The 21,952-nt window shown below is 52.3% G+C and overlaps 1 protein-coding gene across 1 annotated transcript; it reads right to left on the bottom strand.

Moving 5' to 3' along the window:
* Positions 1 to 5,626: 5,626 nt before the first annotated feature.
* Positions 5,627 to 17,111, bottom strand: PTGES (prostaglandin E synthase). Its single transcript, XM_061433802.1, has 3 exons — positions 16,824 to 17,111; positions 13,175 to 13,257; positions 5,627 to 6,264 (listed from the first exon to the last, which is right to left on the bottom strand). Exons 1-3 carry the CDS (start codon positions 16,950 to 16,952, stop codon positions 6,015 to 6,017), a joined length of 462 nt encoding a protein of 153 aa, XP_061289786.1. The 5' UTR covers positions 16,953 to 17,111; the 3' UTR covers positions 5,627 to 6,014.
* Between the last annotated feature and the right edge of the window lie 4,841 nt (positions 17,112 to 21,952).

The raw sequence follows: 21,952 nt of genomic DNA on the forward strand, positions 1-21,952 counted from the left end.
TCCTCCTCCTCAAGTGAAAATGTATTCCCTGGAGGGTTACAATATAGTGCAATTTTTTTTTTTTTAAAAAGCAAGTTAAGGGACTTCCCTGGAGGCTCAGTGGTGGAGAGTCCACCTGCCAATGCAGGAGACACAGGTTTGACCCCTGGTCGGGGAAGATCCCACATGCTGCAGAGCAACCAAGCCCATGTGCCACAACCACTGAGCCTGCGCTCCAGAGCCGGGGGCCCACAACTGCTGAGCCCGAGTGCCCTAGACTCGGGCTCCGCAACGAGAGAAGCCACTGCAACGAGAAGCCCATTCACTCCAACTGGAGAGTGACTCTCGCTTGCTACAACTAGAGAAAAGTCCACCCAGCAATGAAGACCCAGCACAGCCAAAAATAAATAATTTTTTTTTTAAAAAGCAAGTTAAACTCTAGACGGCACGCCCATCTGCATGTCTGGGGAGATGTGTGTAGTATGAAACAGAATAATCCAATGTTGTAATTTTATATTCAGAAAATGGAAAGGACAGCCTTATTATTTTCATAATTCAAACTTTAAAAAAATGAAGCCACTCAACATCTTCTTGGTGGGCACAGAGATCAAGAGGAGCAACCACTGTCTCTTGGGTGGCCGCAGCAGGATCTCCGGGAAAGGGAGGTAATATATAAAGTATAAATATTATGTGTTTAATATGCATAAAATATATGCATATTACATATTTTACATACAGTTTGTATGTTTATTTAATAAGCATAGTTTAAAAATCTGGAAAGTCATAGCGTGAACCGTTGTTTTCTCAGGGAGGTGGATTGTGGGTGGTCTCTATGCACACTTGTGCATTTCCCTACTTGGGTACTAAAAACTGACAAAACTCTTTTTAGAACCCTATTCAAATTGGAACCATCTTTTTGGAGAACAATATATACACGCCTTAAAAACAGGCATGCCTTTTGGCCCAGTAATTTTACTTCTAGTGACATACCTGAAAACAATAGATTGGCCCAGAGATTTATGTTCGAAGGTGCCCATGAAAGCACTGCTTATGCTGATGCAGCTTAGAAAATCAATTATCCAACAATAAGGGCAGATAAATAAATGATGAGGGTATCTGGGATAATGGAAGGCCAGGGAGCTGTTAAAATTCATGGTATGGACCATCGAAAGCCTGGGAGGAAGTGCAGATGTATTATTAAGGAAAATCTCAAACGATGACCAAAGGTTCAGGTTTTGAGCCCCTGAGCACAGATGTCATCACATCTGTGACACATCGATGACATCTCTCCTGTGCCAAACACCCTCAATCCACATGTTTCTGTTGTGGAATTCCATCTGGGATAAAGCCAGTTCTGAATCCCTGTGTCTATACTGTGTGTACACACACACACACACACACACACACACATTCATTTTACACATCATTCATTAACAGACACGCCCTAGAAGCCAGGTGCTCTTACAAAAAACTGGGGACACAGGCGCACAGGGAACGACGCAGATCCAAATTTATGTTCCCCCAAAGTGCACATTCTAGAGGGAGAGGTGGACAGGGAAGGAGGAAGGTGCTGCGGGGGCTTGCCAGCCCCCTCTGAGTGGGAAGAAGCCATCAGAGGCACACACAAGCTTCTGGCCCCAGAAGCCAGTGGCCTCCTGGGACACGCACAGAAGTCCCGGGAGCCCTTAATGCTGTGGGGATTGGGCTCCACCTCCCAAGGGGGACCCCAGGGTCTGTTCCTGCCTCCAGGGCTGAAAACCAGCCCCTTTGTCCTCTCATCCTGGCCTGTTCCTCCAAGTCCCTCACATACCAGGGTTCAGTTCAGTCGCTCAGTCATGTCCGACTCTTTGTGACCCCATGAATTGCAGCACCCCAGGCCTCCCTGTCCATCACCAACTCCCGGAGTTCACTCAGACTCATGTCCATCGAGTCAGTGATGCCATCCAGCCATCTCATCCTCTGTCGTCCCCTTCTCCTCCTGCCCTCAATCCCTCCCAGCATCAGGGTCTTTTCCAATGAGTCAACTCTTCGCACGAAGTGGCCAAAGTACTGGAGTTTCAGCTTTAGCATCAGTCCTTCCAATGAACACCCAGGGCTGATCTCCTTCAGAATGGACTGGTTGGATCTCCTTGCAGTCCAAGGGACTCTCAAGAGTCTTCTCCAACACCACAGTTCAGAAGCATCAATTCTTCGGCGCTCAGCTTTCTTCACAGTCCAACTCTTACATCCATACATGACCTCTGGAAAAACCATAGCCTTGACTAGAGTACCACGTATCAAATACCACATACTCTTGAAGGCTAGAGCCATGAAATCCATTAAATGAGGGAGCCCCAGCGGTTCCCCCAAGGGGCCTCCTAGAAGACTGGGGAGTCCAGTTGGGGCCCACCAGCCATCACCTGGCGTGGGCTTTCTCAGAATGGGTGTGTCCTGGGACTGGGGGGTGGGGGAAAGGTTCTACCACATTAAACCATATTGCCAACATTTTGAGGCAACGGCCTCAACTCACAGCCCAAGGGCCCTGTGATCCTGGGGTCTGTGTGACATCCCGGCCCTGCTCGGGGCCTTCACCTGATTCAGAGCCGAAGAGAGGATTCCCCGCCAGACACCAAGCCCCAACCAGGGGCAGCCCTGTTTCTCCAGGCGCGGACTGTGCCCTAAAGTCCTTGCCTGCACCCTGGGCCGCGGTTCCAGAGCCCCCAGGCTCCACACAGCCCCACCCTCCGCAAGGCTTTTGCTTTGCTCCACCAGCCCCGCCCCCCTCCCAGGGTCAGGAGGAAGGTGGGGGTCTCACCTGCAGGTGGAGTACGGGAGGGTGAGAGGGAAGTCAGAGGAACTCAGGCTGGGGCCTGAGGGCAACTGGCGCTGGTGCCCAGAATGGCCTGGGGCAGGGTGGGGGTGGGGCTGAGCACTGGTCAGCAGACCCCCACCTGCTTCACCTGTCTCACCCGCTGCTCCCCAGGAGATGGACACAGGCTTTCGTGCGCTTGGGTGTGCGGGCACAGGGGCAGCTGCTGTCGGGAGGTTGCCCGCAGCCCTTCCCCAGTCCTGGAGGGTTGGGTCTGTTCTGGAAAAATCACCTGGCTCCTGCCAGCTGCCCCTGGACAGCACCCTGGGGCGGCCCCTCCATGCTGCTAGGCTGCATGCGCCTCTTTCCTGGCCCCCCCACCCCAGCTCCTGGAGGAGCGGTAGGGCACCATTTGTGCCAGCTGGGGATCAAGGGCCACTGCCCAGCTGTCAACCTCATTTCACTGCCCTCTCTCTCTATACGCCTTCTCCGAGACCCTCTTAGGACACAAACCCAGATCCCCAAGCCCACGCCGGCCTGTCCCCAGCTTGACCCGGAACCCCACAACAAAGCTCCAAAGCTTCGAAGGAGCCCCGCTGCCGCTCACGCCTTTAACCTCCTTCCCCTCCTCATCCACAGCTCCTCCCCTCCAAGCCCTACTGTTTATCAAAACCCCATCATCCTCCCTTCCCTCCCACCCTCCCTTCCACACCTCCTCTCCACTTCCCAGACACTGACCTCAGAGGGCTGAGCTCCGCCCGTTTTTGTATCTCAATCTCCTCAGCCTGATTGGACAACCCCCCTCCCCCCACCAAAAAAAAACCCAGCCTGACTTACCCCCATCACAGGTGAGTTGCCACCTCCTCCAGGAAGCCCCTCCCCAGCAGGGATTAGAGGCCCTCCTGGGGCTCCCACTGCTCAGCCCCCCACTAGGGCACTGAGCGCTCGGAGTTGTCACTGTCTGATATCCTGCTGTCCCCTCAGCCCCACTGTCGCGGCTCAGCGACTGAGGGGCCAGGCCACAAGGGGCTGCAGCCCCCGCAGCTCCGAGGGGCAGCCCCCCTCACCTATTTCCAGGGTCACGCGTTCCTCGTGAGTGTCGGATGCCCTCCTCCCTCGGGCCTCATCTGGGTACTTTGCCTTCTCAGCCCCTTTCCCCAGAAGGGAAAATATTACAATACAAGCGCACACACCGGGTCCACGCCTCTGTTCTACCCCAGCTCAGGGATGCTGGACAAGTCGCGGTTCCTTTCAGAGGCTTTCCTCATCAAAAAGCAGAAATACCTCCCTCCTGGGATGCGTTTAAGCTTCAAGTGGGAAAAAAAAGTTATGAACACCACTCCCAGCCCCTGCTTAGCAGACAGCAGGCACTGCATATGGGACCGTGCCTTCCTGTTTCCCAGATGTACAGTGGCAGCCCTTGAAGGGACGGTCCAGTGATTCAGATTCCATGCTTTCAATGCAGGGAACACAGGTTTAATCCCTAGTCGGGACCTAAGATCCCACATGCTGTGGTACAGCTAAGCCCATGCACTTTAACGAAGACGCCACGCAGCTGATAATAATAATAATAATATAAATATTTGGGGGCTTCCCTGATAGCTCAGTTGGTAAAGGATCTGCCTGCGATGCAGGAGACCCCGGTTCGATTCCTGGGTCGGGAAGATCCGCTGGAGAAGGGATAGGCTACCCACTCCAGTATTCTGGCCTAGAGAATTCCATGTCGGACTCCACTGAGCGACTTTCACTTTTTCCCTTTTCCTGAAGAGGCTCATCTCACCACCAAGGGGCAGTGTTACCCACTGGCAGCTCCCAGCGCGGCCGGAAGCGGGCCTAACTCAGAATTCTTGTGAGGCCTGGGATCCCCAGGGAGGCCCGCCTCCCTGCAGCACCCTACTAGGCAAGCCTCCGGGGCAGAAGTTCAGGGGCTGCAGGGTGGTGAGAGGGGGCGTCCCCAGATCCTAAAAGAAAGGAGCAGTGCTGGGAGTGGGGGTGGGGGTGGTTGTGGAAAGTGAGGCTGGAGGGTGCAATGGTTAGAGCCGATTTGGGAGCCAGACACAAGCTGGGTTCAGAGCTGATCCCACACTGCAGGGAGTCCACTCTGAGCTTTGGTTTCCTCCTCTGCCAAAATGCTGGCTGAGTGACCCTCCTCCTTGCCCGTGGCAGGAGGTGGAGAGGGTGTCTCCCAGGAGTCTGCTTGCATTCTGCGTGGTGTAACGCCCTAGTCTGGGCGTGTTTGTGTGTTTGCCCCAGACACAAACCCACAAAAGTGTCCAGGGAGCCAGATCCTTGGCCAGCCTGGACAGCAGTGGACGGCCAGGAAGCAGCAGCCAAGGAGCTGAGCTGGTCAGACACTTCAATGACTGAACCCACACAGTCTTAGACCAAAAGTCCAGGGGCACATCAGTGGTTTTCAAACCTCACAAATACGGAAGGAGCCAGAACATTTCTTCTAGAGGTTGGTCCTTCAAAGCCCATCATTCTTGATTGACAGCGCTTTGGAGCAACTAAAGCCTCAGGAAGAGAAGGCCAGCCTTCCTGGTGGGCCCTCCCAATCAGCACCTATGCCAAGGAGAGAAACGTACAGCCAAGGAATGTGGCCGGAACACAGGGAAGTGTCAGCGCGGCACGAAGGCACACAGATCAGATCAGATCAGTCGTGTCCGACTCTTTGCCCCACCCCCAACCACTCAACTCCCATCCTGAGGGAAATTCACACCCTGCCTGTCCTGGGCCCTTCGGGAGAGAGAACTGGCAATGGTGCCCAGACCCCACCATCACTGGGACTCTCAAGGGAGCTTTCCAAAAATGCAGATGCCCAGGCTCCCCTCTCGACCAGCTGAACCAGAATCTCTGCAGTGGAGGTGAGAAGTCCTCATTTATTACATCCCTGGATTCAGAAGGTCGTTAGGTTCCAAAACCAGAACTGAGTCTCTGTTTGCTTTTCCCAGCATTGGGGAGGAGGAGGGAGGGAGGGAGGGAGAGAGTTTTTTACAGTGGAAGAATTTTCTATCAATCGTGACGGTCCGTCTCTAAACAGTTCCAAATCAGCCGCTTCACCCAGGAATCCAAGGGACACACGGGGAAACACACACAGGCCCCCTGGGCCCAAGATCACGTGCTCAGCCAGTTGCCAGGAACCCAGCCCCAGGGCCTGTCACAATCTCAAAGGGCCATCGGTCCCCCAGGTTCAGCCCCGCTGGCTCGTGGCCAGCGGTCTGGCGGCCGAGGTGGCGTCCACGGCTGGTCACAGGTGGCGGGCTGCCTCCCAGACAATCTGCAGGGCCATGGAGGCGCAGGGGAGCTGGGCCAGGGTGTAGGCCAGGGAGCGGGTGGGCGCCCGCAGTTTCCCCAGGTATGCCACGGTGTGTACCATACGGCCCAGGAAGAAGACCAGGAAGTGCATCCGGGCGACGACGGGGTTCGGTCCGAGGAAAGAGTAGACAAAGCCCAGGAACAGGAAGGGGTAGATGGTCTCCATGTCATTCCGGTGGGCTCTGAGAAGGCAAAGGGGTGCAGTCAGCCAGGTGTAAGCTTTGAGAATGTCCTGGGTGCTGGGACCCTCTGCCCTCAAAGGCCCTGCGCCTCCGGGGATCATCTCTGGCATACCAGACTGACGTCCATCGAGGCCGGGCAAGGAGGTAACCCAGAGGCAGAGGGGGCCGTGACTCCAAGCTGGTGCCTGCGAACAGCTCAGGAAGCGAAGCCCTGTTAATGGCCTGGGAGCCACGAAGGGCTGCCGCTTGGGTTCTGCTACCAAGCCCCAGGGCCCGCCAGGACCCAGCACCTGCCATGGTCTCCCCCATCCTCCCCTCTGGCCTTGGACACCAGCAAGGAAAAGTGGAGCTCAGTGGGGTTGCGTGAAAGCTGGGGCAGGGCCTAGGTCTGCCTCCAGCCCCTGATCATTTTTTTTTTTTTTCAATTTTGGCTGTACCACGTGGCTTATGGGATCTCAGTTCCCTGACCAGGAATTGAACCCAGGACACAGTGGTGAAAGTGCTGAATCCTAACCCCTAGACTACCAGGGAACTCCCCAGCCCATGCTGGGTACCTCCCCAAGGCAGGGCTTTTCTGAGGCCGCTTCCTTCTGAATGCAGGTTCCTGGACCCTCCCCAGTAGGACGGGCTAAGAGCACACGTCTGACATCCACGCCTGGCTCTGTCTTCTTCTGCCCCTAAGTCTAAGCAAACCCTTCCTCCTCTCAGGGATTCAGGAATAACAGTAACAACTTCCACTCACGGAGCCAGCCAATCGCTGGGCAGTAGTGATGCTGTTTCCTCTGTGCTACCCTGCTTCTTTCTTTCTTTAAAATGATCAAGTGTGTGTATATGTGCGGTGATGGGAGTGAGCGTGGGGGTGGCTGTGTATCACCCGGCCAAAAAAATGACCAGCAAAGAAAACTCATCCACTTCTGCTAAGAGTTGGTTTACATTTTCCATGACTCCTGCTAATGGGCAGCTTCCTCTGCGGAGGGAGGTCGAGTTCCATAAATTAGAGACTGAGCAAGAGACCGAAGTCAGAGATGGCATGTTGGAGGCCAGATAAACAGGAACACAGTGCCCGAGCCATGACCTCCCCTGAGGAAAGGCCACATGTGTGAGGCATGGAGATGCTGCTGGAAGCGAAGCCCCTTCTTCAAGCCTTTCAGCGGGAAGGTTTCACCAAGGTTGCACCAGCAAGCCAGGCCCAGCCCAACAGCCCCTAAGTGGGAACCTGCTGTGGTCCTGCTCTTTCATCCCACTCTTGCAAGGAGAGTCTCAGCCAAGGGCTATGGTATGTGGATGCTCAGAATTGGGCAGGGTGGGGAAGAGCAGCACTCTGCAACCCAGGGCTACAGGGGTCTCTGCACCCACTAGGGTGGGTGTGGTCAGGGAAAGAGACATTTTGGTAAAGCCTGAAAAATGAGGGGCCATCTGCGCAGGAATGAACTCTCCAGGGAGAAGGATGGGCATGTGCAAAGGCCCTGAGGTGGGAATGGTCAGAGTGTGTTCAAGGCTTAGTAAGTGAGCATTCCACACGTGTCTGGAATGCGGTCATAAGAGGGAGTGAGGCAGGATCAAGATAAGTGGGGGAGAAAGCCCTCAGGAAGCAGGGTAAAGGGTCTGGAATTCAATCTGGATGTACAAAAGCTCCCATAAACCCATCAGGGCCTGGATCTTTCTTAGGTCAAACTTGGGACACAGCAGTTGGAGTCTCTGTCCCCATATCCTGGACCAAACAAGAGTCTTCCTTCTCCTTATCTCACAGAGCCCGACCTTGGAATCCAGCCCCAGGGAGCACAAGTCTATAGCAGGGCCGGTCTCACCAGCTGGGGGAAATACTGCTGGATGCCCAGGTGAAAGAAGCCGGCTGGGTCTTGGCTTCAGGGACAAAGTGGGAGGGAAACTGAGGATGGGGGCCACTCCAGTTCCTTAATCAATCGAGCAAGTCCCTTATGTTATCTGGGAAGAGGCAGCAACTGTGGCTCTAAAATCATCCCATGCTATGGAGAAAGAGCTGTGTAACAGCAACCTCCCTACACACACCTCGGAGAACCTATTTCATGTGAAGTCTGTATGTCCCAGAATATGGTCTGCCTCCCACAGGTGACTCACGAAATGGTGCCAGCCGGGAGTATTTTTGTCATCCTGGACGTTTCTGGGAAAGTTTCAGGAAAAGCATAACTAGCATGTGATACCCATTCATTCAGACACTTCTCCTTAAAAGAGGGATTTACACTTTAAGACTGAGTCACTTCTCAGAAAGCTGTTGAGAGGATCCTTGGCCAAACCCCAAGCACAGGTGAGAAAACAAAATCAGGGGACACAGGGTGGGGAGGAGGCATAAGGATGGGAGGAGCGGCCCCACCTCTTGGCCCCCGCATTCGGGACTAGAGGATTCAGGGGGTCACCTTTGAGGGAGCAGAGGCGTCTGGGAGCTGATAAAGCCCCTCAGCTCTGACCTTCAGCCCCTGGGGTCCCCAGTCTCCCATCCTCCTCCCTCTGGTACAATGAATACCACAGCAGGGCCCTGGCAAAGCCACAAGTGGTAAGGATGGAGGAGACGTGGGGAAATCAGCTGGATGAGGCAAGGTAACTCACGCCCTCCTCCCACCTCAGGATCTGAGCAGAGAGACATGGAGAGAGTCACGTACCAGACAGATGCTTGGGCAAAAACGTGTCATTCCAATAACAACCACTTTTTTTAAGGTGAAGGTCGCTCAAAGCAGTTTCCTGCTTTGGACTTGCATGGCCTCCTGCAGCATCAGGCTGGCCCCTTCCCCTCACCAGACATCGCAACACTAGCTGTACTTTACTGCATCAGGTGACAGGGGTGGGGAGAGGGACCTATCCCCCTCTCCGCCCTGCCCCGCCCCTCCTGGGCAGGGACGGCAGCTGGCAGCCAGCCAGCCAGCTCTCTCCTTTTATGTCAGGCCCGCTCTCTATCCACACAGATGATTTCTTAGAAGTCAGGTTTGATACAAGGTAAAGACTGCTTAGTTTTAAAGGCAGGTATAAAATAGAGTTAAACTGCATTCTTGCAAGGAGGGCAGAGCCCATATCTGACAGCCTGGGCTCAATGGCAGCTTAGCCATCATGAGCCATGTGGCCTTGGAAGACCAGCTTCCTCCTCTATAGCTACTACAGTGGGTTGCCATGCCCTCCTCCAGGAGATCTTCCCAACCCAGGGATCCAACCCAGGTCTCCCACACTGCAGGTGGATTCTTTACCATCTGAGCCACCAGGGAAGCCCAAGAATACTGGAGTGGGTAGCCTGTCCCTTCTCCAGGGGATCTTCCTGACCCAGGGATCGAACCCAGGTCTCCTGCATTGCAGGCAGCTTCTCTACTACCTGAGCCACCAGGGAAGCTCAAGAATACTGGAGTGGGTAGTCTATCCCTTCTGCAGGGGGAGCTTCCCGACCCAGAAAACAAACTGGACTCTCCTGCATTGCTGGTGGATTCTTTACCAGCTCAGCTACCAGGAAAACTGGAGAAACTTAATAGGGAATCACTAAAAGGATGAGCCTGGGTTTCAAAACTTTCCTTGAAATCTGTTTTCCGACTTCCCCCAGAGTGGGGTTCACGTTTGGGCTCCAGCCTACACTCACCCACAAGGCAGATCTGTGCTCTAAGAACCAGGGCCTAAGTGTTTTCCTGTTTGTGTAGAAGGTGGCCCTGGCTACACTAAAACCCTGGTCTAATATTTAACCCACATTTGCTTCCAGGGCATCTCCCATCAGGTTCCAGCCAGTTCTCCAGTAGCAGATGGCAGGATGTGTGGTTCTCTGTACCCTTGAGGTTTCATGATGCTTTGTGAAGTCAGGAGGAGGAGCCCTGGGGGCCCAGGAGCCCCTGGGTCTGGCATAGTAAGTCTCAGTAAATACCAGTCCATGGAAGGTCCCCAATAAACACTCACAGAATTATAAGAAGCATTATTAGATAAGAGGTGCTCAAAAAGTGCTAAACTGACTTTCAGCCATTTGAGCATTCGAAAAGTAGACAATAGGGGCTTCTCTGGTGGCTCAAGTGGTAAAGAATCCACCCGCAATTCGAGAGACACGAGTTTGTTCCCTGGGCCAGGAAGATCCCCTGGAGAAGGAAATGGCAACCTACTCCAGTATTCTTGCCTGGGAAATCCAATGGACAGAGGAGCCTGGTGGGCTACAGTCAGACATGACTTAGTGACTAAACAACAACAACTGTAGATAAATTAAATTGTGTGTGTGTTGGGGGGCGGGTAGGGGGTTGGCGGTGTCTTGGCACCAGGCAGGTGTGTGGTCTCTCCCTGGCATGGTTACAGCCAGTAGAAATAAAGCACTCCAGAACCTGTGTAAATACTCCTGTGCCACAAGTAAGCTTGGCTACGCAGAACTCTCACACCCTGGGAGAAGACAAACACTCCTCTGGGTGGATGTTCTGAGCTGGCTCGGGGTATACACAGTCTTGGCAGCCTGCTGTCCCTGCTACTAATCACTCCCTCCCCCATAACCAGGTGGCGTGAGGGTCACATATGGATTATCGTGATGGGTCAGGCTTTTGTTCACCGAAGTACAACTAGTGCTTAGCACAGTACGTAATACTTAGGAAGTGAAGTGAAAGTCTCTCAGTCGTGTCTAACTCATTGTGACCCCATGGACTATACAGCCCATGGAATTCTCCAGGCCAGAATACTGGAGTGGGTAGCCTTTCCCTTCTCCAGGGGGTCTTCCCAACCCAGAGCTCCAACTCAGGTCTCCCAAATTGTGGGCAGATTCTGTACCAGCTGAGCTACCAGGGAAGCCCCCGACGCTTAGGAAGTGCTCATTAAATGTGGAATGAACAAACAGATGGACGGACAGATGGATGGAACTTATATGAAGGACTGTATCTATAGTTACGTTGTTGTTGTCACTAAGTTGTATCCAACTCTTTTATCCAACTCTTCTGCGACCCAGCGGACTGCAGCCCCTCCAGGGTCCTCAGTCCATGGGATTTTCCAGGCAAGAATACTGGAGTGGGTTGCCATTTCCTTCTCCAGGGGATCTTCCCAGCCCAGGGACTGAACTCATGTCTCCTGCATTGCAGGTGGATTCTTTACCACTGAGCCACCAGGGAAGCCCGTAGTTACATTAGAAAGGGTGAAATAGCAATGAATCTCACTTTCTACATTATGCATTTCTGTAACTTAAAAAAACCCGCAAGTACACGTGTCATTTTCAATGGCCAAGAAAAGTGTAAGGAAAAACCCCACTGACTTTCTTTCAGTAAAAGAATCTCTACTATTTTTACTGCTTTGTCCCACCCATTTCTGCCTGTGACTCATGGGAACGTGATAAGAACCATGTGAGGGTTTGTCTCCGTCTCCCTCCTGTCTAAGCTGCCCATCGTTCCCATCCCCATTCCACTCCACTGACAATCCCCATCCCTGGGGAGGGCCTCCTCCTGGTTCTCCAGCCTGTTGGTGTAAAACAGCAGAGGAAACTGCCAAAATACCCACTGAGACCAGCGATGTGAAATTAACACCTGATGGAATTTTACACAGCCCCTTTCTTTTCTTGGCCGCACCATGAGGCTGGTGGGATCTCAGCTCCCCGACCAGGAATTGAACCCAGCCCACAGCAGTGAAACCACTAAGTCCTAACCATTAGACCACCAGGGAACTCCCTACACAGCTCTTTTTTAAGAATCACTTTTTGAGTAGTATCTACTGACATGGAAAGTGTTCATGAAGTAATGTTATCTGAAAAAACGCAGAACCCCAAATTAGGTGTACAGTGCATACCTTATGCTATGGAAAATACTTAGACAGATGGCAAAGAGGAGATACAAGAACATGTCAACAATGACTGGAATCGTGAGTGGTTTTCCCCCTTATCCTCTACACGTTTTCACTATTCCCAAACTACAATGAATAGTTCTGATCTCTGTAAGAAAAAACTGTTTTGGATTGACTGGGGAAAGCTAAGCCTACGAAAAGATGTTCATCTTCACTAGGAAATGCAGAGTAAAGGGGCTTCCCTGGTGGTCCTGTGGTTAGCCACAACTAGAGAAAGCCCACGAGCAGCAACAAAGACCCAGCGCAGACAAAAAAGAAAGGCAGGGAGAAAAAAACGCAACGTAAAAGTGAAAGGGGACGTGCATTTTCACCCGTCACGTTGACAGGGATCCAGCCAAAGATGGATCCACTGAGTTGGCAGCAGTACAGAGACACATGTCACACACCAGTGGTGGGAGTGGATTTAGGTACCATTAGACAGTATTTCTTACCATTTGATTGCATCCTGCAGGTCTGTTCACATGTACACACGAAGGCAAAGGAAAGAAGTTTGGATGCGCTCTGTTCATAACAGAGAAAGACTTAGCCTAAATGCCATCAGAGGGGAAGAGGTTGGATCAACTACAGACCATCCATTCAACAGAGAAATGGCATAAATACATAAATAAAAAATGGTACCGATGTAATGAACGAAGCCCCTATATAGGCTGATATGAAACAATTTCTGTTGTTACATTAAAAAAAACCCACCGTATAAATAAATGGGTAAAGGGTGACCCTTTGGGGATACAGAGGAAAAAGCACAGCATGCGTGTTGTAAATGCAGGAGAAGTTTCTCCAAGAAGATGCATAAGACACCAGTAACACCATGAGTCCCTGGAGAGCAGATTCTTCAGGTCAGAGGTTACACACAGACTGAATGAATTCGCACTGAATAACCTTTTCTAACTCTGCCATCCTGAGCCATGAGGACGTACTACAATACTTTCCCTAACTTTTCTTTTCTTAACTAACACTTAACTAGAAATGAAATCAATGAATAAATGAAGACTGTTTAAGAGGATTCAGAAGGCAGAAGATCTTGGCCCCTGGGTATCCTCCAAGCGCCCCATGTTCAGAAGAGGGTCTGAAAGGGCAGGCTGTGATCTCGCCAAGTGCCAAGGGTACTTGCCTGAGGCAGCGTTCCACATCTGGGTCGTTCCGGCAATACTGGAGGCCTCCATGTCTCTGAGCGTCCTCGGGGTTGGCAAAAGCCTGGAATACATCAGCTGAGAATTACTGTTCATGAGATGGACGGCCCAGTGGACTAGGTCTGTGGCGATGCAGTCACATACATGTTCATTCAGCAGTGTCCGTGAGCTCCTACTGTGTGCTGAGCGCTGGCGACTCATCATGAACAAGGCTGCTATGAACTAAATGCTTGTGTCGCTGCAGATTTCCTGTGTTAAAACCTAACTCCCGGTGTGATGGTGTTGGGAGGTGAGGCCTTTGGGAGGTGATGAGTTCACGAGGGTGGAGCTCTCTTGAATGAGATCAACATTCATAAAAGAGACTCCAGAGAGCTCCCTTAGCCCTTTGCGGTGTGAGGACACAGCGAAAAGACCACCATCTATGAACCAGGAAGTGGGCCCTCACCAGACACTGAACCTGCCGGTGCCCTGACCTTGGACTTTCCAGTCTCTAAAACTGTGAGAAATAAACTTTTGTTGTTGCTAGGCCACCCAGTCTCTGGTATTTTTTTATATAGCAGCGTGAAAAGAGTGAGAAAAAGGCTCCCTCATCCCTGTTCTTGGGAAGCTCATGGTGTAATGAGGGATTTGCCAATGAACCAGAAAAGATCAGGTGGTCAGAGTAAGGAAAAAGAAGACAGGGTTAGCTTTGAGAATGTTGATGGGAGATCTGGCCAAGTTTGGGAATCAGAGAAGGCTTCTCTGAGGCAGTGACAGTAAAGCTGAGACTTGAAGGATGCAGCAACATTAACCAAAAAATGGGAGGTTATAGAAACAGCATTCAAGGCATCAGGAACAGCATGTGCAAAGGCCCTGGGGTCAGAAGAAGAACATGTGTGAAGGATAAAAAACCAGCATGGCTGGAGCAGTGACAAGCAAGGGACAGAGTTCCGAGATCAAGTTGTAGGGGTCCTAGTGGCATCCTAAGAATTTAGCCTTTGAACTGACAGCAGTGAAAGAGACTCCACAGGCCCCAGTGAGAAACCCAGCCCCACGGGAACCAACTACAGGTATCTGAACTTCCCTGGGTCTCAGCTTCCTCGTCTGTGAACTCCAGATCACACTGAGATCACCTACCACACGAACAGCAAGGAAGGTAAGTGGAGATGCTATGGCACGATGCCTGGCACCAGGAGGGAGCTTGAGGAATTGTCACTGCAAAGCAGGGACCCGAAGTTACACTCAGGTCGTTGAAGTCCACGCCTATCGCTCCTGCTGCACCGTTGCCTGCGCGCATGCAGCCAGCCCGCCCCACCAGCCCCTCAGCTGACTTGAATCTCTGCAGCGTGCCTTCTGCATCGCTCATCCAGTGACGGGCCCTGCTGCTTCCAGTATCTGTCCCCACCATGTTAGTCACTCAGTCGTGTCCAACACTTTGCAGCTCCACGGACTGCAGCCCACCAGGCTCCTCTGTCCATGGGATTTCCCAGGCAAGAATACTGGAGTGGGTTGCCATTCCCTTCTCCAGGGGATCTTCGTGACCCAGGGATCAAACCCAGGTCTCCTGCATTGCCAGCAGATTCTTTACCATCTGAGCCAGCAGGGGAGCCCCTAGTTTGTCCCCAAGTGCTTGCTTTTTTTCTCCCCATCCTGTCCGATGGGTCTGGCCCTCTTCACCCTGGAGATGAATGCAGTGTCTGTCATGATCAAGAGCCCCCCCAACAGGAATTCCTCTTTGCTGGCCCTTAAGTCACAGAATCACTGATTCTGATGGCCCTGCATGCAGTCTGTGGGCCTGTGACACCTTTCACGGGGTCTTGGCATTCAGTGGGCACCTGTCCTAGGTGCCCACAGTCCACAAGGCTGCTCACCCCTGAAGACAGCATGGATACACGTTGGCCAGGCCAGGAGCCACGACAGTGCAGGCATTGGAAGCAGAAGCACTGCCTCCAGCAGGGACCGGGGAGCAGGGTGGGCAGGCCTTGGGATGTACTGCCCTCCAGGAGACCTAGGTCCGGTCATGTTAATTCCAGTTGTTAATAAGTAATGAAGACTAACAATGGTGGGGGCATTTGCTCAGTGCCAGGTGCTGAACTCTCCTGGTACTGTGTGACTACCCTGAAGTTTACAAATGAGGAAATCAAGCTCTCAGACTTGCCCACGGTCCCCAGGCTAATGGGTGGAGGAGCCAGAGCATCCCCGAGTCACCTCCCCACGGGGTAGTTCCCCCAGCTCCTCCCTGGCTACCTGAGCGCAGGGAGCAGGAATGAGAGGGAAATTCACAGGGTTGGGAGAACCCGGGGACAGCCCAGAATGGAGGTTTCCTTCTGCCACACCCTACTGACCCGACAGAAAGGCACCCCAACAGGTTTGACTCTTCCTTCCCTAATCCACATGAAAAGAAAGCTCTGGGTGCAGCATGGCCCTGGGATAATGCCATCCCCCCATGGCAGGGTGTGGGCTCCGGAGCTGGGCACCTGGATCCAAACCCTGCCATCACAGGCAACGTCATCTGTCAGAGCCCACGTTCCTGGTGTGGGTCAGAAGTTGAATACGGCCCCCTCCTCCCCACCACGATGGGGATTAACGCTCACTCCAAGAAGGACCCAGTTAGTCTGTGAGAAAGACTCCGTGAGGCTTTCCCGGCGTATGGGGTGGGTACAGGGCAGGGAGAGGTCAGGATGACCAGTGTGTCTCTCTCTGCTCCAGGAGTTTCTTCACCTGGGAAGCTGACCTGCCTTGTGTCCCGTCTGTACCTCTTGAGACTCGGGGCTGAGCAAGACCACCCCCTCTCCACCGTCCACCTTCAGGACGATGTCCGATCCAGCCTCGACTTGCCTTTGAGCTGGGCAAAGGGGCAGGGCCGGGGACATCTCCTCTCTGAAATATCTGGTGGATAATCAACTATCCCTCGCGGCGCTCAGGATGGCTGGCGAACTTGGCCGGAAGGTTTCCGCGGGCTCTGGCCTCCCGCCCAGTGGCTCCTCGAGCCCCGCCTCACCCCACACCCGCTCAGATCTTGGCGTCAATCTTTATTGTTGTTTTGGCTCCGGGACTCAGATCGGTGGGGGAAATTCCTCTCGAACTCCGGGGGACCCTGGCCCGAGATCCGCCGTGCGAAGGCTGCGGTGGGTTTGGGAGCGACCTCGCCGGGGGCCAGTCGGGAATTTCCACTGAAAGGTTTCTCGGGGCTCCTGTGGGGTCGGTTTCCATCCCACCCATATATCAGCTCTCTGGTGCGGGAAACCGCCGGGTCAGAGGGAGGCTGAGCCCCCCTGCAAACTCAAGTGGGACTTGGGAATCTGGCTGTGCCGAGAACTTACCTGGGACACAGCAAGCGGGTAAAAACGCTTTTAAAACACCAGGCCGATGCTCGCTTAGGCGGCGCCAATACTGAGACGGGCGCGCTACCAAGGTGAGCACGGCCCCTGCGCAAGGAGAACGTGCAAATTCGAATGAAAACAAAACAACCAGGGGACCAGGACGTGCGGGCCACAGAGGAGCCATCCCACAGGGCTGGGAGGGGCAGGTCGTTCCCAGCCCGCTCCCGCACACTCCGGGGGCCGGGTCCCCGACTCCAGCCTTCCCGGCGGCTGCGGGAGACGTGAGCGCACGCACGCAGGACTGGGGGTCCCCGAGAGCCGCACCTACCTTCTTCCGCAGCCTCACTTGGCCGGTGATGACGGCCACCACGTACATTTTGATGACCAGCAGCGCGCTGCAGAGCAGGAAGGCGGGGAGCACCTGGCCGTTCATCAGCTCCAGGCCGGAGGGCGGCATCTCGGTGGCGGCGGCGGCGGCGGCGGCGGCTAGGGAAAGAGAGCTCGGGCGCGTGTGTCTCCTGGAGCAAGGAGGGGAGGGGAGAGGAGAGCGCAGGGAGGCTTGTCTGTACTCTGCACCCGCCCACTCCCAGCCAAAGGCTCTCGGGTTTTGGAAGAAGCAGTCACCGTGGGGGGTTTGTGGGTGAGGGGTGTCCCTACTGGGCCTCTAGCCCCGCCCCACCCCTCCAGGGCAAATCCTTAAACGCTTTCTAGTCTGTTTCCTCCATCTAGGAATTGGAGGGTTGTGTGGCCCTTCCTGCCTGCCAGGGGGGGCAACAAAGCCAGGAGCGTGCCCTGACCTCCACGGGGTGGTAGATTCACTAACCCGGGCTTCCCTGAGGGTCACGGCAGGGAGTGGGCTTGAGATCCGAACTCTCTGCTCCCACGTTCAGCCTGGACACTTGAACCACAGCCTAAGGACACTAATATGACTTTGTTGAATAGTGTGCCCCTCCCCACCTCTCCCCACTCCCAATGATGTCCAATCTCCATCCTCAGAGCGGGTGTGTATGTTAGAGAACATGGCCAAGGGGCTTTGCAGGGAGTAAGATAAGGTCCTAAAATGGGGAGATTTTCCTGGATTCTCCGTGAATCCAGTTGAATCAGAAGAGTCCTCCTGTGCTTCCCTGGTGGCTCAGTGGTAAAGAATCCACCTGCCAATGCAAGAGACACGGGTTGGATCCCTCATTCAGGAAGATCCCACATGCTGTGGAGCAACTAAGCCCATGCCCCACAACTACTGAGCCTGTGCTCCAGAGCCTGTGCTCCCCAAGAAGAGAAGCCCACACACTGCAACTAGAGAGGAGCCCCAGCTCGAGAAAAGCCTGCTCAACAGGGAAGACTCAGCACAGCCAAAAATGAAAATAAATCAATAAAAAGAAGTGTCCTCCTAAAAGAGAGGCCATAGAATTAGGGGAGAAAGCTGTGAAGACAGAAGCAGAGGTCAGAGGAGAGAAGATACTCCACTGCTAGCCTCAAAGGTGAAGGGAAGACGAGCCAGAGAACGCAGCCTCTAGGAGCTGGACAAGACTGGGAAAAGAAGTCTCCCCCGGAGCTTCTAGAAGGAACCAGCCTTGTGGATCCCGTAACTGTAGCCTACCGAGATTGATTTTGGGCCTTTGGCCTCCAGACTGTGAGATAACACATGTGTGTTGTTTTATGCCACTAAATTTCAGGTAATTTATCACAGGAGCCATAGGAAACTAGCGTACTCTTCTACTGTCTTTTAGTATCATTTTAGTTTTCCAGGAAATTCCCAGGCAAACGGTTTGATTGTTCATTACAGGAACTTCTCAAAAGATCCGTCAGCTCTTCAGTGATGATCAACAGATTGTGAGCCCTTTGAATTTCTTGCTTCAAAATCCTCACCCAGCTGTGTCCTCCCCTCCCCATAGCCCCCTCCCCAGGTGTGCGGTGGGACCTTGGCAAAGGCAGTGATCTTGTCACTGTAGTTTTACCAATGTGGCTTGCTTTGCTAGGGGGCTTCTTGATGACTCAGCAGGTGAAGAATCTGCCTGCAGTGCAGGAGACACAGCAGACTTGGGTTTGATCCCTGGATCGGGAAGATCCCTGGAGGAGGAAATGGCAACACACTCCAATATTCTTGCCTGAAAAATACCATGGACAGAAGAGCCCTGCGGGCTACATAGTCCATTGCATCACAAAGAGTTGGACATGCCTAAGCACCAGCAGGAGACCCTGGGGAAGTGCGGAAGATGGAAAAGTTAGTTTCTGGTGCCCATTCTGACCTTGGACCTGCCCGGAAAGACAGCAGTGTCAGTCTGGTTACCCTAAAACTGGGTTCCCCCTTGGTGGGTGTTGAGTCAAAAGACATACCGAGCCAAAGATCAGGAGAAGGAAGGATTTATTCCTTGCAGCAAGTAAGAAGAACACTGGGTATCTTTCTGCAATCAGTGTCTCCCCAGCAGCACAACTGGGGAAGTTTTAAGCTGAGGGTATATGCGTATTCATAGAGTGACTTGAGCAGAGGACAATTCATCAGAGAATCATGGCAAAGGTTGACAGAGTCCAAGCTTTGAAAGTGAAAGTGAAGTTGCTCAGCCGTGTCCGACTCTTTGCGACCCCACGGACTGTAGCCTACCAGGCTCCTCCATCCATGGGATTTTCCAGGCAAGAATACTGGAGTGGGTTGCCATTTCCTTCTCCAGGAGATCTTCCCGACCCAGAGTTTGAACCCAGGTCTTGAGCATTGTAGGCAGACACTTTACTGTCTGAGCCACCAGGGAAGTCCAAGCTTTCAGTTCAGTTCAGTTCAGTCGCTCAGTCGTGTCCAACTCTTTGTGACCCCATGAACTGCAGCACGCCAGGCCTCCCTGTCCATCACCAACTCCTGGAGTTTACCCAAACTCATATCCATTGAGTCGGTGATGCCATCCAGCCATCTCATCCTCTGTCATCCCCTTCTCCTCTGCCCCCAATCCCTCCCAGCATCAGAGTCTTTTCCAATGAGTCAACTCTTCACTTGAGGTGGCCAAAGTATTGGAGTTTCAGCTTCAGTATCAGTCCTTGCAATGAACACCCAGGACTGATCTCCTGTAGAATGGACTGGTTGGATCTCCTTGCAGTCCAAGGGACTCTCAAGAGTCTTCTCCAACACTACAGTTCAAAAGCATCAATTCTTCGGCGCTCAGCTTTCTTCACAGTCCAATTCTCACATGCATACATGACCACTGGAAAAACCATAGCCTTGACTAGACGGACCTTTGTTGGCAAAGTAATGTCTCTGCTTTTCAATATGCTATCTAGGTTGGTCATAACTTTCCTTCCAAGGAGTAAGCATCTTTTAATTTCATGGCTGCAGTCACCAGCTGCAGTGATTTTGGAGCCCCAAAAAATAAAGCCTGACACTGTTTCCATTGTTTCCCCATCTATTTCCCATGAAGTGGTGGGACCGGATGCCGTGATCTTAGTTTTCTGAATATTGAGCTTTAAACCAACTTTTTCACTCTCCTCTTTCACCTTCATCAAGAGGCTTTTTAGTTCCTCTTCACTTTCTGCCATAAGGGTGGTGTCATCTGCATATCTGAGGTTATTGATATTTCTCCTGGCAATCTTGATTCCAGCTTGTGCTTCTTCCAGCCCAGCGTTTCTCATGATGTACTCTGCATATATGTTAAATAAGCAGGGTGAAAATATACAGCCTTGACGTACTCCTTTTCCTATTTGGAACCAGTCTGTTGTTCCATGTCCAGTTCTAACTGTTGCTTCCTGACCTGCATATAGGTTTCTCAAGAGACAGGTCAGGTGGTCTGGTATTCCCATCTCTTGAAGAATTTTCCACAGTTTGTTGTGATCCACACAGTCAAAGGCTTTGGCATAGTCAAGAAAGCAGAAATAGATGTTTTCCTGGAACTCTCTTGCTTTTTCAATGATTCAGCGGATGTTGGCAATTTGATCTCTGGTTCCTCTGTTTTTTCTAAAACCAGCTTGAACATCTAGAAGTTCACGGTTCATGTATTGCTGAAGACTGGCTTGGAGCATTACTTTACTAGCATGTGAGATGAGTGCAATTGTGCGGTTGTTTGAGCATTCTTTGGCATTGCCTTTCTTTGGGATTGGAATGAAAACTGACCTTTTCCAGTCCTGTGGCCACTGCTGAGTTTTCCAAATGTGCTGGCATATTGAGTGCAGCACTTTCACACCATCATCTTTCAGGATTTGAAATAGCTCAACTGGAATTCCATCACCTCCACTAGCTTTGTTCACAGTGATGTTTTCTAAGGCCAACTTCACTTCACATTCCAGGATGTCTGGCTCCAGGTGAGTGATCACACCACCGTGATTATCTGGGTAGTTGATTAAAATTCCAAGGCTCAGAAAATGTTATTATCATTCCCCAGGTTTTGGTTGATCTGGGAGCCAAGCATGTAAGGAGGCTTTAAATTCAGAAAAATGCCTAGGAAGGTGCTTCAGGCTAATTTTTATCATGGAAACTTTACATGGGAGTTTTTACAACTCCTCCTGCCTGATAGCAGTTTGTTCTTTGGTTCCCTTAATCTCATTATTACTGGGACCCGTTCAAGGACTAGCACTGTGGCCAGGCTTAGATCACAAAATGGCTTAGGTCAAAATGGCTTCTCTTGTGTCCAAAAAACCATATACGGTTCTTTTCTTCTGGGGACCCCCTACCCTATCTTACAGCCTAGCCTGTACTCCAAAGCAGCAGAGACCAAGGAAAGACTTGAGCAGAGGGCAAAGACACTGGCCATGGACTCTGAAGCCAGATTCAGCTGGGCTCGAATCCCAGAGCCAGCCCTCAGTGACAGCTGTGTAGCTTTGGGCAGGCAGCTGCCCTCTCTGAACCCATTTATTCAACTGTAAAATTCAGCCAACAGTCAGTCACTCCCCACAGTAGTTGTGGGAACAAAGAGGAGTTATGTCTGATTATTAAGCACCTGGTACATAATTGACCCTCCATCAGTTGGAGCCTCTGAGCCTTGGTTTCCTCATCAAGATGGGGATAATGATGGCTAGCCAGCAAGGTTCAGAGTCAGACACGACTGAAGTGACTTAGCAGCAGCAGCAGCAGCTAGCAAGGTTGCTGGGAGGGAGACGCTTGGAAAATGCCCACTCTTGCTGCAGGGAACAGTGGGTTGGAGGGGTCGGGGAGGGGAGGGGAGGGGCTGGCTTCTTGTCCATTTATATGTGCCAAGCCTCCCTTTATCTGGACAAAAGATGTGTTTGACACCCATGTCACTGGAGCATGGGGCTGCCGGACAGATTGTCCTAGCCTCATGAGATAAATGATAGAACGCAATCAAGGACCATCACAGAAAGCAATGGATGTCCTGAAACGTGTTTTATCTCTGACAGAAGACTGGGAGGAACTGTGCTAACTTGCTCCTTGTTGATGTTTTGTCTGAGAACAGAGGCTGCCCACCTCTCTTGCCATCAATTCAGGGAAACCACTGGAGGGGGCTGTCTCCCTCGTCCAAAAGC

This window comes from Bos javanicus, chromosome 11 (assembly GCF_032452875.1).
Source record: "Bos javanicus breed banteng chromosome 11, ARS-OSU_banteng_1.0, whole genome shotgun sequence".
NCBI classification, from domain to species: Eukaryota; Metazoa; Chordata; class Mammalia; order Artiodactyla; family Bovidae; genus Bos; species Bos javanicus.